Raw genomic sequence first — 16,858 nt, 5'->3', positions numbered from 1 at the left:
TTCAAAACCTATGTGAAGGAAACTATAAAATATTCCTGACACAAAACTTGATCTGAACAAATTGAAAGATATCCATTCTCGGTTATGATGTGTCAACATTACCAATGTATCAGTTCTCCTTTAAGTTAATTTATGAATATAGTGCAATCCCAGTTTTAAAAATACCGAAAAGTTTTTTTTTAGAGCTAGGTAAGTACTAAAGTTTACATGAAAAAACAGAGACTTAAGAATATCTAGGATATTACTAAAAAGAGCTATTTGAAAGGGGAGTGGATAAGCACAGCAAGATACAATTAAAATAGTGTAGTACTGGTATGTGAACAGACAGAAAGACCAATTGAATAAAACAGAAAACCTAGGCTCATGTGTACATTTAATATACTATAAAAGTGATATCGCAAACCACTGGAGCAAAGATTGACTGTTTAATAAATCCTGTTGGAGAAAAAAATGGAAATTCATTTCTTGTACCATATATACATATAAACTCCAAATTGATCGGAGATCTAGCAGAAAGTTTGAATGAATTCCTCTTAACCCTGTGTTATGCTTTCTGGCTATGACTTAAAGTCCAGGTGCAATAAAGGAATGATGAGTTTTACCCCACAAAAAATTAAAATAAAAAACTTTTACATGGAAAAAAAACCCCAAGCACAGTAAAAAAAAAGACATAAATTAGGAGAAAATATTCCAAGAAATATGCCAGATATAGGGCTAATATCCCTAATATATAAAGACATTTTTAATTGAGTAAAAAAAAAGATTTAAAAATTCCAATAGAACATGAGCCAAAGACAGACAATCCACAAAAAAGATACAAAAATTGTCCCCACTCATAATAAGAGAAGTATACATTAAACTACACTGACATACCATTTCTCATTCATTACATTGGCAACAGTTCAGGTAAACTGACACTATCATATATTGCTGGTGGGAATGCAAAATGATACAACCTCTGTGGAAGACAATTTGACAATATGTAGTATATATGGATTTACCCTTTGACCTAGCAATCCTATCTTTAAAGATAGACCTCCTAAAATATAAAAACAGAAGGTTATTTATTGTAGCATTATTTATGATTGCACAATATTGGTTGCTACCTAAACATCCAAGCATCAGATTTTAAGTGAATAAACTATGGTACATCCACACCATGGAGTACTATTCAGCTGTAAAAAAAGAATGAAGAAGATTTCAATAAGTTGATGCAAAGCGATCTCCAGAAGATACTGTTAACTGAAAAAAACAAAATGCAAAACAGCATATGTAGTATGTTCACTCTGGAGGAAGAAAAGAGAAGTAAGAAAACATACATATATCTACTTACTGTTGCAAAAGAAACATAGGAAGGATACATCAGAAACAATAAAATTGTATACATAAAAAAAGGTGGCAGGAAAAAGTGTTCACGAGATAGGGAAGAGGGACTTCCCTGGTGGCTCAGTGTTTGAGAATCCACCTGCTAATGCAGGGGACACGGGTTTGATCCTGGGTCTACGAAGATCCCACATGCCGCGGAGCAACTAAGCCTGTGGGCCACAGCTACTGGGCCTGCGCTCTAGAGCCTGAATGCCACGACTACTGAGCCTGCGCGCCTAGAGTCCATGCTCCTCAATGAACAGTAGCCCCCGCTGGCCGCAACTAGAGAAAGCCTGCACTGCAACGAAGACCCACTGCAGCCAAACATAAACAAATAAAAAATAAATTACTTAAAAGAAAAAGAGAGATAGGGAGGAGAGTGATATTCCTCTGAATATATCTTTTTGTATGGTTTATACTTTGGCAAGCATATTATTCTACATATTCCAAAAGTAAAATGAAATTATCAATAATGGAAGGAAAAATAAACTAAAACTGGAAATAGAAACAAATGAACTCAAGTGTATTTCAAATGACTAACTTAAAACCACTGAAGTGGGATAGGGTAGGGCGAGAGAAGTAATCCAAGTCATTTTTGCTCCTAGTACTTCGATTTTCAACCCTCAGTCTGGGGAAGAAAAACTACCTTTTTAGTAGACTTGCTTATGTAATTATGTGAATGTATAAATTCTGAAACTGTTTTATGGGTAATTACGTGAATGTAGCAATTCTGAAACTATTTTATGCAGGATTAGGCAAATAAGTAAATGTGCTGTGAGGAAACAAGGTTCTCACTGTTGAAGAAGGCAGACACAAATATGAAATGGGGAAGGCAACAAAGAACACTGTGGAATTCAATTGGAATTGTAAGTATCAACATTCATGATTTCTTAAATGAAAAAATCTATTCCCCTCTCCCCCACTTCTGTCTACAGAGATGACCTGAAAGCAATAATACCCCAGTATCAATAAGCACTCTTAGTGCCAAGGTCTTAGCTTCTAAATACCATTCTCCAAGAAAAAAACAAAAGATATCAAGACTTTTGGAGAAATTGTTGATTCTAGGGTAGGAGTAATGAATGTACAGGACAAGTCTGGAAAATCTTGTTGTGCCACAAGATAAGGAAGTTCTCAATGTGTAGGTCAAAAGGAGCCAACCTGAAGCTGGCCAAATCTCAGATAATCTGAGCATCAAAATAAATAAGTGTGGGAGAGAAGAGGCAAATCTCCCATGCAGAAGAATTCCAAACAAATTATATAAATACCCTAATGAAAGGAGAGCACTCCAGAAATGTGTGCTGGGCACAGTGACTTCCTTCCAAGGAGTACAGAATGGAAGGGGGGGGGGGGAAGAGTAACTTTACAGTGGAAAAACCTGATAAACACGACTTTAATGATCAAGTGCAACATAAACAATCATAAATTATGTTGGTAGCATGTACACTTGTTACAATGTGATGAAAACGACATTTTACCTCTGCGGTCTTCCCCTCAAAAACCCATAACCCCAGTCTAATCATGAGAAAAGCATATATAAGTTCCAACAGAAGAGCATCCCACATGGTACCTGACCAGTTTTCCTCAAAATTGCCAAAGTCATCAAATCCAAGTAGAGCCTGAGGAACTATCACAGCCAAGAGGAGCCTAAGGAGGAATGACAACTCCATATAATATTGTATCCTGGATGGAATCCTGGAACAGAAAGGACATTAGGTAAAAAGTAAGGAAATCTGAAAAACTATGGACTGTACTTACTATTACTGTATCAATATTGGTTCATTAATTGTAACAATGTACCATAATACTGTAAGAGGTTAATAATAGGGGAAACTGTATGTGGGGTGAAGGGGATACATGGGAACTCTGTACTATCTACTCAATTTTTCTCTGAACCTAAAACTGTCCTAAAAATAGTCTATTAATAAACAAGCAAATAAATAAGAACAGCAATGGATTATAACGTCTTGAACAAAAAAGAATTCATAAATTCATACTGATAGTAAATAAGTAAGAGGGCTTTATAGTAGCATCAGGACTAATAAATGGGGAGGGCTTGAAGGAGTTGGGGGGAAAAAATCAACATTTTGTAACTATCATTGCAAAGACCAATTGCAGTAAGAATCATCAATGGAGGCAAAACCTTAAGGTAGAGTTTGATTAGGAACAAGACATTTGCTTGGTCTCAAAGTATCTTTTCACAGATTGCTTATGAGTTGCAAGGGGGAAAACAAACAGCAGAGAAACTGGACAACACCTTGATCCGGTGATAAAAATGAATATCACCTTATAATGGACAGACAGACATCCTGTGCCTCCGGATGTAATATCCCGAGGAAGGACACAATTTCACTTATGTGGTTGTTTCCACCGATGATGCATAATTTGAATCTAATCACGAGGAATGATCAAATAAAGGTCGATGAGCGAAATTGTATTTGAGGACGAGTCTTTCACTGTAAGGGGATGGATTGCTTTTGGTGAGCCCTCTTGGTCGTAAGGCTGTTAAGTAATCAAATGTAAATATTCCAGACTGTGGTTTTAACTATTATATTTATAAATTAAAACGCTATCGCAACGGGTTTATTTAAATACGTATGAAGAGATTAGCAGTTTCCCTTTCTGGGACAGGAAAGAACGCATGTGAAGGAGCGGGTCTAGAGAGAGTGGGAAGGTGGTGCGAAGAGGGAAGGGACCCCGAACTGAGGATTGCCAGTTGTTCGGTTTGTAGTTATTTCTCATTTAACAAACACTTACAAAGCACTTATTTTTACCAAGCGCTGTTCTATAGAAGCGCTTTTCAAAAATCGACTTTTTTAATGGGAAAGCTCAGTAAGTGGTCTTTCCTTCCCGAAACAAAACAAAAGACAGTTGTGACAAGAAGTGATTTTTCTCATAAGTACTTTTATCTGTTATCAAGGCTCTGCTGCAGCGATTCTCTTCTGCGACAGAAAAACCTGAGCCTGCAATTACTGACTGGCATTTCATAGAAATGTCGGCAACCCTAGTTGACGAGACCAAATGTTAACTCCCCTTTAAAAAGACTTTGTCTCCCAAAAAGCCTTAAAAGCATGCACTGAGAGCCGCTTATGTCTCTATTTGCGGAGCCAGGCACTCACAGTCTCTCTTCCTTCAGGGGCGGCCCTAAAAAGCAGGTCGCCACCTTTCTTAGTCGAAGTTGCTATTTCTAAACAACCTCCCGGCGCCAACCTAAGAACTAGTTCCGGTCTACGTTTATGGCCCTTAGCGCGTATGTCAACCAATGGATTCTGGGAGAGGCTGAAGTTTCCAGGCCGGGTGTGAAAGCCGGACTTCAATTCCCACAATGCCTGGCGAGAATCCGTAATTCTTGCCGGGGCAACCGTGAGGTGGCCGCCATCTTGCGTACGGAGGGCAGGCTTGTTGCTCCGCTCCTGAGTGCCGGGCTTTTAGTCCCTCCCGGTCTCTGCTTTGGGCAGTGTCTCAGTGCTTCTTTCACCTTCTTTATTGAGAGGTAAAGGTCAATGCAGAACTGTGGTGTAAGGTGAGTAGACATCCCATTTTCGGCGAGGTGGGGTTGTGGTGTTGACGTTTTCCGGTTTCTTCCTTCTTCCATTAGCGAGTTGGGTTCTCCCCCTGCGCTTGCCTGAACCTTTTCGTTTAGCCGTAAACGTAGAAGCCGGGAGTAAACCTTTCGGCCTCGGAGCTCTTTGGAATTCCTAGACAGAACCTGAACGTGTCTCCGTTGGGATAGAGAAATTGGGTGACGCTCTTTTGCCCGGGCTGCCCTCTTTGGAGGTCGGGAGGCCTTAGGGTTCAGGTCGTGTATAGGCCTCTCTCTCTTAATGCAACCTCCTTTCTCTTCCTTGGGACTTTTCTGCCGTTTCTAATGAGGAAATGAGAAGGTGAGAAGCGGCCTGGGACGGGGCTGTTTCCGGGAGGACGGCGTTCTCTCCAGGTGTATCTTCCTTCAGCCTCTCTAGGGTCTACCTGTGTCATTCTGGTTCGTCGCTTTGCCCTTTCCTTTTGCTCTCGTGTTCGAGAAGGGAAGACCAGAGAGCGGGCGGAATGAAGTATTGACTAACACAGGCTTCTGAATTGTACTATTGAGGGTCCCCCAAAAAATTTCAAGGGAAGCAGAATTTATCTTCGAGATAGACAAACCATCTGGAAAAGATGAGGGCTTTGGTTTGGGGAGTTGCCAGATTTATTTTTTAAACACAATATGACATATTTCCGTTATTCTCAGTACAACTGAAATTATTATTTTTTTCTTTAAAATTAACGTAATACACCCACTTGGAAACCACTTTTACACTACTCGTAAGAGTAGGACCCATAAAGACTGACATTGGAGTTAATTTGACGTTTGATTGCTAATGAGATGTGGTTGTCTGAGGTTTGCTTAAGGACCTAGTGATTTTAAACAGGAAGACGTTTATGATGCTATTTATCACAACCAGTTTGGATATGTGTCACTTTGGTTGCCAGACTTACTCTCCCTTTTATTTTTTTAATTTATTTTTTATTATAAATTATTGATTTATGTTTGGCTGCGTTGGGTCTTTGTTGCTGCGCTAGGGCTTTCTCTAGTTGTGGCGAGCGGGGGCTACTCTTTCTTGCGGTGCGCGGGCTTCTCATTGCGGTGGCTTCTCTTGTTGCGGAGCACGGGCTCTAGGCGCGCGGGCTTCAGTAGTTGTGGCGCAGGGGCTTAGTTGCTCCGCGGCATGTGGGATCTTCCCGGACCAGGGCTCGAACCCGTGTCCCCTGCATTGGCAGGTGGATTCTTAACCACTGCGCCACCAGGGAAGTCCTTACTCTTCCTTTTAATATACAGTTGTATGTCTATATCATCAAAATATATATTACTGATTCAGCTTTCCGAGCTTGCTTAAATTCTTGCTTACATCCTCTAAATTCAGAAATATATCATTTAGATTAAAGATGAGATATATCTTTTTTAAAAAGAGAATGTTTATTTACCTTCAGTGAGACCCCTTCTTTAAATCATAATGTCATAACAATAGTAAGTGGCTATAAAATTACAATTTTATAATTTTTGCATTTTGGGAAAATGTTATTAAATGCTTATATCAAATTAAGTTTATTTCCTGTTGTTTCTGAGGAAAGTTTTGTTTAGATTTTTTTAAATATTAGCTGTTAATTCTGTGATTTATTTGCTCCTCAGATGCCTTATGGTGAAATTGAAGCTAAATCCATGGGACATGGGGAACAACTAATAAGTGAACCATGCTATAAGAAATTGAAGTCTACTGAAGAGGCATATGTTTTCCCCCATCATGGTAATGCTAATTTTCAGAGAAAGCAAGAGAAAACTGGAAATGATTGGGTCCCTGTGACCATCACTGATGTCAGAAGACATAGGTATCCTCAGGAGGACAAAACCAAAACTACAAATTTGCTGAAACCTGTGCATGATGAGATGTTTGGTAATAGGCCAGATGTTATTAATTCTGTTGATTCACAAGTTTTACGGGCTACACGTCCTCCATTGGTATCCACAGATGATGAGATATATAGCACAAGTAAAGCATTTATAGGACCCATTTACAAACCCCCTGAGAAAAAGAAATGTAATGAAAGGAGGAATCAAGGCGGCACTATCAGTGGTATAGATTGGAAAGGAGAACGAGAAGAGAAACAGAAATTTAATTCTAAAAAATCAGAGATTGACAATGAATTATTCCAGTTTTACAAAGAAATTGAAGAGCTTGAAAATGAAAAAGGTGATTCAGAAAGCAGTTGTAAGGAACGTGAACCCTCTGAGGAACAACTCATTCCATATTATCAGGGCCATAATAATCTGTTAAAGTCTGAAGAAGAAAAGAAGAGAGATCTTACCAGCGCCCTTCAGTCATATTGGGGTTATCAGCAGGGTTATCAGCAGTGTGTTCGGAATGAGCCAGGTAAATATCCTTATAATGGACAAGTAATACCTACCTTTTGTGGCAATTCATTTACTTCCTTCAGGCCTGAGTGGCAATCAATGCGTTCTTTTATAGTACCACAAGACCCTCATCTTCCCAGTTTTAACTATCACTTAAATATTCAAAGATTCAACGTTCCACCAAATCCATCATCAAATATTTTCCATGCCCAAGATGGCTTTCAGATGCAAAATGGATATTATGTAAATAGTTGTCATGTTAACTGGAATTGTTTGACTTTTGATCAGAACAATGAATATACTGACCGTAGTGACATTACCAGTAGTGACCATCCCTCTAGAAATGGCTACACTGTGCAAGATGAATATGCGAATATTGGTTTCTATGAAACCAGTGAAGGATGCTGGAAAGATCCTTCTGTGGACAAGCATAATGGAACTGACAGGTTTATGAACCAGCATTTTCACGAGGAGAAGTTAAATAAATTGCAGAAGTTACTTATTCTTTTAAGAGGTTTGCCTGGTTCTGGGAAAACAACATTGTCTCGGTAAGTAAAGGATACCAAGTGAATACTTGGTAATTTATTACTTAAAAATCATAAATGATAGTTGTAATCAGTGGCAAATGCTTTTATGTTTCTAGTAAAAAATCTTTAATTTGTTATACTTGAGAATGGCATCTGATGGTAAATATTTTAGAAGATGTTTTCTGATAGAGGAAAGGATAATTGGCATATATATTTATGTTAAGATTCTGCTAAGGGCTTTAAATATAGATTCACCATGTAAAATTAGGACGATGACGAAAGCAAATGCTATTTGAGAACTGTGCTGGCCTTCCCTTTTAAGTCAGCTATTCAGGAGGAGTTGAATTCATGGGTAGAAGACTTGGGCTTTGGCTCAGTTATTTCACTTAGTGACCTTGGACAGGTTTCGCCGTTAATAAAATGAGTAATGCTTATTTTTCTGGAGTTATTGTGAGAAGCAAATGAGATAACCCAAGGAAGGGAATTTTGAGTGTGTCTTAAGAACTGTGCTGTGTTCATACCATTATTGACAGAGAGAACCTTTTTTGGTTTCTTTAAGGAGTTTGAAATGAGCAATATCTGAATTAATGGAGTTAGAACTGATGATGTTTTATCGTGTGCCAAAATGTTTAAAATTCCTGTTTTTGTTTACATTTTAAAAACAGAATATTGATGCATTCCAGTACATTTGTGCAGTTGTGAAAAATAGCACAAAGAAAAACAATATAAATTCTTTGTAGTTTATGTAGGATGATTCAAGATTTATGCTAGATAAGGAGAAAAAGAAAATTTATTTGATGTCTTTGGGTGAGGATAAAAAAGTCCAAGGAACCATTTTGTAAATGTTTTATATTTATTTGCAAGACACTCTGAACCACCTAAACAAAATTTCTTCAGAAGCAGGAAATTGGAGAAAGATTAAATTATGATGCAGACATTTCAAGCTAGATTGTAAGCTGTGATTTTGTAAATGAATTTGAATTTAAGTCTATGTATTTTGATTCCTTTGCAGTGAAGATTTTGTAGAGAAAATGAAATTTCAGTGCTTCTTTAGATAGAATAGAAATTAAGAGTGAAGTTGTCTTACAAGCATGGGCATTCTTCTAGATATAGAATATAATATCAGAGAAAAGAAAAGTTGAAATTTGGAAATTGGATGAAGAGATCTCCTAGCGAGGGCTTCTGGTACAGAATAAATGTGAGAAAGAATGATTAGGTTTGGAACAACGTATTGGAGTATGTTGAAACTGAAAGTGAATAAAGTGTGGTGGTAATTCAGAAAAATTTCAAGGAGACATAATTGTAGTGGGAGATGACAGAGGTGATTATATATAATATGTATATTTCTTTATTTGAGGAATTAGGTATAATAAGAATGGAAGTTACAGTCGCAAATACCATTTATGTTATCATTTACAACTTAGAGAGTACTTCCATATGTAACAGTGTTGTGAGATGAATTATAGTCTTTTCATTTTTTAGAAGGAGTACAGGCTATTAAAAAGAATGAGTTCAGGTTAAAGGACTTGGGAGAAGTTACAAAAACTGATAAGAGATCAAACTGGGGATGTAAATGGTAGTGTGTTTCTTACCTAATCCTTCACTTTAATATTTATCACATGTGTAGCCCTATACCTGACTCCTGACTTTGAGTAGCTTGGTTAAAGAAGCAGGAGTCTCTCTTTAGGTCAGTACTTTTTTTGAATGAAGTAGAAATGGTTGTTTGGGATTGGATATAAAGCCACATATTCTCTAGTGAGGAATGGTTTCGTGTAGGATTTAGCTTTCCAAGTGAGCTTTGAAAAAAGGAATAAAGATTTGGAGGATCAGAGTTGAACTGATTTGGGGCGTTAAAAGATAACGTTAAAAGATAACGTTGTTTAGTATTGCTATGTGGTAATGAGTTATAGGGGGTTAGATAAATTTCACATTCTTTTGGGATAGTATTTAAGTCCCTTTCTTCCTTAATTTAGTCCTTACCTATCTTCATATCCTTCTGCGCTTGGACTAGTACCCTGCCGTCCACTGCAGGAGATATAATACTTGTCCGTTCATTGTTCTCAGGATTCTACTTATTCAGAGGTTCTCTTAAATGCCTCCACTTTTGAGGTTTTGGTTTCTCATCTCACCCCTCAGTAATCCTCCTTCTGAACTCATGTAGGATTTGCCTTTACCACTCTGAGCATGTAGCATAAGCTACACAAGACAGCATTATTTTTTTATTTATTGATAGCTGGACCAGGGGGGTATGCAAGGCCACTCAGTACGTCAGGAGGTAAAGGGTTCATGAAGTGTCAGTTTTACTCAGAATTATTTGGGAAAATCACGTCTATTTTTAAAAAAAATTTATTTATTTTTGGCTGCTTTGGGGCTTCGTTGCTGCACGTGGGCTTTTCTCTAGTTGGCGGCGAGTGGGGGCTACTCTTCGTTGCGGTGTGCAGGCTTCTCATTGTCGTGGCTTCTCTGGTTGCAGAGCATGGGCTCTAGGCACGCGGGCTTCAGTAGTTGTGGCACGCGGGCTCAGTAGTTCTGGCTCGCGGGCTCTAGAGCACAGGCTCAGTAGTTGTGGCGCACGGGCTTAGCTGCTCCGTGGCATGTGGGATGTTCCCGGACCAGGGCTTGAACCCGTGTCTCTTGCATTGGCAGGCAGATTCTTAACCACTGCACCACCAGGGAAGCCAATCACTTCTATTTTTAAATGTACATGATATATTACAAAAATATATATGGTTCTTAGAAATTAAAAAAATAAAATATGAAAATTAACTCTGTAGTAGACCATTTGGGGGAATAGGGTTCTCAAAATGAGGGTTAAAGAATATGATTCACTTGTTCTTACTTAAGTGAAAGTTATAAGCACAGAGTGCATTAGTTTTCTATGGCTGTGTAACAAATTGCCTTAAAGCTGAGTTGTTAAAGCAACAAACATTTATTGTCTCACAGTTTCTGAAGGACAGGAATCTGGGTGCCTCTGGTTCAAGGTCTCTAACAATGCTATGATCAGGATGTTGGCTAGGGCTGTGTTTTGGACTGAAAGCTTGTCTTGGGGAGGATCTGCATGGAATATCTCTCACAAGTCTTGTTGGCAAGACTCAGTCCTTGTGAGCTGTTGGATTGAAGGCCTCAGTTCCTTGCTGTCTGTAGGCTGGAGAGTCCCTTCAGTTCTTTGCTACTTGGGCCTCTCCGCATTCACAATGTGAAGAGAGAAAGTGAGCCACTTCCTGCCCTCCCCCATAATCTAATCTTGGAAATGAAATTCCATATCCTGTTAGTTGGAAGCTAGTTGCTGACTCAAACCCACACTCAAGGAGAGGGGATTATATAAGGACGTGAATTCCAGGAGGCAGGGATCTTGTAAGCCATTGGGTTTGGCTCTCCCACCACTATTTATGTAATTCTGGTGGCCTGATTGCTGAAATTATTTGCTTTTCTGGATTTAATACCATATTGGCAAGGTTGTTGTGAGAATTCGATGCGGTCATAGATGTATATATGTAAGATGATTGGCACATACTAGGTCCTCAAAAAAGATAGCAATTTTGAAAAAATACAAATCAAGTGGCCAGTGGGACCACATCTGAATTTTTTATTAGATACTTGATTTTTCAAAGTTGTAAATTTTGATGTTCTGAGAATCCATTTTAGTACCTGTCTTAACTTGTGAGGGTTCTGATAGAATCTGACTATAAGAATTTTGAAAATACTAATATTCTTAAATAATTTATTTTTGGTTCAAATGGTTGGTATGATATCAGATATATCTAGATTGATACAGGTATATTGGAGATAATTCAGGGAATTTTGAAAAGATGTGTGAGCAGTCTGGGAGGAAAAAGTCTCTCCAAGCTAAAATTACTTGCTTTAATTATGATTTATATATTTAAGATATTCTTCATTGAGATTTACTCATGTTTGATGTTGACTTGGTTTAATGATGTAAATTGATTTACTGTCCCTTCCCTCCCCACTTTTTTTTTATTTGGAAGAGGTTAAACATTTCTTGGATACAAAAGCTCCTGTGCTCTTGTAGTATGTTATTATTAACATCTGAAAGATCACCTAATAAAGTTATAGAACAGGAGAAAAAAGAAAAGAAACATAAGGTATTTAGGAAAGATGGTATCAAGTTTCTGGTATTGTTGAGTGTAACTAGGTATCATATGGTTGATGATGATCAAGATCTTTTTAGGTGATTGAGCTTCGGTTTGGAATACTAATATTGTGGCATTTTTATATTCTGGGTTATCTCTTATAAGCAGTAAGATGCCAAATGTGTTAGATGGTATATTTTGGGAAAATTATGGCTGCTTAAAAAAGAAATCCAACTCCAGCCTCCCAAACAAGCAGACAAATAATTTAAACCATTTACTTTAATTTGGTTTATTTGAAGTAATTTGAACTATAGTTCTATGAGTGAAAATGTATATTAAAATTTTAAACTTTTATATATGTGATTTTATTTTTATTGTAAAATATATACAATTTTATTATAACCTGAGGAAAGGAGAGATGTTTGTTATCTTAATAGTTGAAATCCTTCCTATTACTTTTTATTAGGAAGTATTCTTGAATCATCCCAGGACAGTATCATCCCTTCTACCACCTTCTACTCCCTTCCCCATCTCAAAAAGAAATTATATTGGGCTGGCCAAAAAGTTCGTTCGGGTTTTTTCCGTAACATCTTACAACATCTTATGGAAAAACCCCAACGAACTTTTTGGCCAACCCCAATAGAATGATATCCAATTGCCTAATGGTTGAGGGAGGGAAGATAAATAACAAAATATTTTTGTTATTGTTGGATCCAAATTATTCTTACTGTCTTTTCTCTTTTCTCAGCACACCTCCAGTCTCTTTCATGAGTCACTGGTTATGGGAACTCCCTGACACTCTGAACACTTGTCAGTCTCTCATGTGCTTAGGAATTAAAGATGGTATCATATTGTGAGAACAAAGCTTGATTACCACTGCCTTGTTCTTAGAGTGTATTCTTTAGCATTTAGTAATTAATTTCATTTAGTAATTTAATCTCTTAAAAATTTTAAATTTGATTTTACTCTGGAGGATCATAGGTTGTTTCACAGCGTTAAACCTCAAGTTCCACTTTCAGGTCATAGATGTTTGTGCTTCATAGGAATGAGTTTATCAAAACTGTCTTCAGTCAAATATAGTTTTCCTCAGGTAAATTGCTTGCTTATTAGGCTTACTTGTCTTTTAGGTTACCTGTTGCACTAAATTTAGGCAATTTTAGACACCAAATACAAATTCACTAAAGTTAAATCATGGATAATAGTTGACATCATTTTGGGATTGAAGAGTGTTTTTAAAAGTTGCAATACAAAAGCCACTTTAAAAAGTTTTTATTACTGGCTATTACTGTGTAGATTTAAGTGTGAAGTGATGTTTGAAATCTGAAAGCTGTTTTAAGTTTCAGCTCCTGTGCTAGTCTATCTGCAATATACTTGTAAGTATGTACCAGAAATTCATTTAATAACCTTTCCTTTGTGGCTTATTTCTGATGGTTATAGATTTTATATTGTAAATGGCACCTTTATGATTTCTTTTATTAACAGAATTCTGCTTGGTCAGAGTCGTGATGGCATTGTGTTCAGCACTGATGACTATTTTCACCATCAAGATGGGTACAGGTATAATGTTAATCAACTTGGTGATGCCCATGACTGGAACCAGAACAGAGGTTTGTTTTGGGCCAAGTCTCCCGGGATAGAATATTTGACTAGGAGTCAGAATACCTGAATTTTTATTCTCAACTTTTTACTTTTACCAGCTGGATGACTTTGACAAGCCATTGAAAGAGCTTTGAGACCCAGTTTTTCATCTATTAGAAGCAGTGATAATTATACTTGCCCTACTTGATTGAGGTTGTGAAAATTAGAGAATGTGGTTAGAATATTTTTTAAACTGTAGATAGTGTACATAAGCTGGTACGATAGAGGTATAGGATATTTTGATAGACTTTATTTTATGCCTCATGAAAAAATTCAGAAAACTCTTGATACTTTTGTTACATATTCCCAAAAGTTATTTCCTTGAGTAGTGCTAATGTTTTCTAAGGCTTAATATTAATGCCCATGAATATTAAAAGTTTTTTTCATTGATGTCACTCTACAAAAAATTTACTTAATACATTTTTTAGAGGTACATGGGTCACTTTCTTTTCATTTCAGAATAGTAGTTCTTTCCTAACCTTGGCTGCACATTTGAATCACTTGGGGACCTTTTAAAAAAACTTATGCCTGAGTCTTAGCCTCAGAGATTCTGGTTTAGTTGATTTGGAGTGGATCTAAACATCGGTATTTTTTTGAAAGTTATCCATATATTCTAATGTTGCAGTCAGGATTGAAAACTATTGATCTAGAACTATGTAAGTACATGCTTATACTAAAATCTAATTTCTTTTTTTAAAGAAATTAAAAATGCATTGATGATGAAACATTATTTAAACCTAGAGTAGAGAGATTACATTGTAGCCCACACACCCATCACTCAGAATTATTATCACTTATCAAGATATTGCTATATTGGCTTAAACCCTTTTGCTTTCACTCCCCCCTCCTTTTTTAATTTGCTGAAGTATTTTTTTAAAACGAATTCTAGACATCATACTTCATACATTTCAAGTAAATCTTCTTACTTAATTGCAGTGCCATTATCACACCTAAAAAACAAAACCAAACCCATTTCCTTGACATCATGTAATATAGTCTGTAATCAGATTTCCCCTATTGTCTTAAATCTTTCTTTACAGTTGTTTTAATCAGGATCTAAACAAGGTCTTTGTAGTACATTTGGCTTTATGATTCTTTTAATTAAGTTACTCTATAGCAGTTTTCCCTCTTTTTGCCCTCGTACCATTAACTTATTGCAGAAACTTGGCTGGTGGTTCTGTAGAGTGTCCCATAGCCTATAGTTGTCGGTTTGCTTCCTTGTGGTAATCATTTAACTTGTAGGATTTATTAGGTTCAACCTGTTTTTTTTTTTTTTTTTGGAAGTAAATGGTTGTCCCATTTTTAGTGATGGTAAGATCAGTAGCTTCAAAGGGACAGCCTAATCCCTGTTTTATTCAACAATGAATTGTTTCCTTAATCAGTTATTTCATTAAAGGTTGCAAAATGGTGATTTTCTAGGACTTTCATTCCTTCTGTGTTTAGTAGCTAGAATTCTTCTGTAATGAAGAACTTCCTCTTACCTAGAACTAGCAACTAAGGTTACCCTAAAGTACAGTATGTACAGGAAAAACATGCTTTTCTTTTTTAATTGTCAATTTTCAGAGTAAGGAATTTCATTGAGGATGTTTTTGAGTAAAAAGTTTAAATGTTAGATAAGTTTGATTATAAGATTATTTCCTAGTATTGGTTCTAGGATTTCTCCAAATATATTAGAGAATAGCATAAATTTAAAGAGAGTAGCATAATATTTTAAAATATTAATGCTTTTTGATTTTTTAAAATGCTGCAGTGTTACTGCCCAAATCAAATAATGATGATGTTACAATTCCAAAAAATGCTTGGAGTTATTGGCCCAGAGTTAAGGGGAGTAGAAGTAGGTGATAAGTGGAATGAGCCAGTATACCTTTGGTGAACTGGGAAATTTGTTTCTGTGAAACGTTTTTTTCTTTTTGCAATACTAGTTTAGAATATTTCATTGAAATGTTCGTGCCATGTGAATTCTACTTGCTGAACATATTGGTGTGTAGATAAACTACTGGTTTTATTAGTATAATAAATATGGGCTTTTTCAAGGTAATTTTTAACCTTTTTCAAAGCAATGATAACTAGCAGTCATTAGACATTTTGAAAATTACGAGCATTACATTTAATTTAGGGCAAAATTTCTCTTTTCTACAAACATTTATTGAATACTTTTAAGTGCCGGGCATTATTCTGGGAATATGTATCTGCCTCATGTTTATTAGAAGAATCTAAATTGATCTTTAACCGCTTATAAGTTAAAAATATCTCCAAGGTGTCATTATTCTCTTTCTTAGAGTATGGTGGTTAATTTGTTTAAGAAAATGACTCTCTTTGAGTAGTCAAACATTGTTTACCTAGGCGTTCTATTCTCCTGGAGTACACTGGAATGTGGTATTGGATGATGATTATTCATGGAAAGAGAATAATCTCCCCATTCCTGCAAATCAGAGATTTATTTGGTTAATAAGCTCCTTTTGTAGGACATAACTCCTTGGAGGTGTAAGCCTGTCAGAGATTAGGAAAATTAATACTTTTTTTAAAAATGGAAGTTTTGATCATTGTTTGGGGATGGAGCAGTGGGAGTTGATAGCATCTTGGTATCCTATTTATGACTTAGATTCTAAATTTAGTATTTAGAGACATCCTCTCTGAAATAGATATTCCACCATAGTCATTGCCACTTAACTAACCTTTAGAATTCTGTCTGCCCTTAGACATTTATATAAGTGTTTTCATTGTGTAGAACTTAGTGGTTTGAATTCTAAATCCCAGCAGAACTTACATATCATTGCATTTTGCCTCAGCCTTTTAAATTTTATAGTGGGTTCTTAATTATCTTGCCTGTTTACACTTGAGAGGTACACACATTCCTGCCATTATGAGTGGCTCACTGTGGCAGTAATTCTCACCTTATGTGGGAAGAGATGGCATAGGGAGAGGGAGATATAGTTTGGAACAGTTCCATTCTAGCTCAACTCCCAATTTCAGAATCATAGTCCTAAGAAATATCCAGTCAGTTGAACTGTGGTATTTAGCTACTTGGTATATAAGTAATGATAAATCCATAGTACTTTTTTTTTTTTTTTTTAACTTAAGTCTGTCTAACTTCAAAAGCATTATTTGTAATTATAGAACATTGGAAAATAAAGATAAGCATAAAATGCATATATTCCCACCACCTATAGAAGACAACTTTTGGTGTCTTAGTAACTCTTCCCACACCTTTATATTTTAACCAAAATGAGATCAGACTTACATGTTATCTTATAAATTGCCATTTTCTTTTAACAGTCTCCATCTTCCCATGTCAATAAATGTTTTCCTCTTTTCATACTCAGACCATATTCAAATGTAACTTGTTCCTACAT

At 36.5% G+C, this 16,858-nt stretch overlaps 1 protein-coding gene across 1 annotated transcript in view; it reads left to right on the top strand.

Moving 5' to 3' along the window:
* Positions 1–4,739: 4,739 nt before the first annotated feature.
* Positions 4,740–16,858, top strand: part of N4BP2L2 (NEDD4 binding protein 2 like 2) — a 73,786-nt gene continuing 61,667 nt past the window's right edge. The window contains 3 exon segments of the mRNA XM_036831188.1: positions 4,740–4,885; positions 6,530–7,797; positions 13,350–13,474. Of these exon segments, the coding sequence (XP_036687083.1) occupies positions 6,530–7,797; positions 13,350–13,474 (1,393 nt within the window). The 5' untranslated portion in view covers positions 4,740–4,885.

The sequence above is a fragment of the Balaenoptera musculus genome, chromosome 18 (genome assembly GCF_009873245.2).
Source record: "Balaenoptera musculus isolate JJ_BM4_2016_0621 chromosome 18, mBalMus1.pri.v3, whole genome shotgun sequence".
NCBI classification, from domain to species: Eukaryota; Metazoa; Chordata; class Mammalia; order Artiodactyla; family Balaenopteridae; genus Balaenoptera; species Balaenoptera musculus.
Note: the sequence above shows the minus strand (reverse complement) of the source record. Positions and strands in the feature narration are given on the sequence as shown.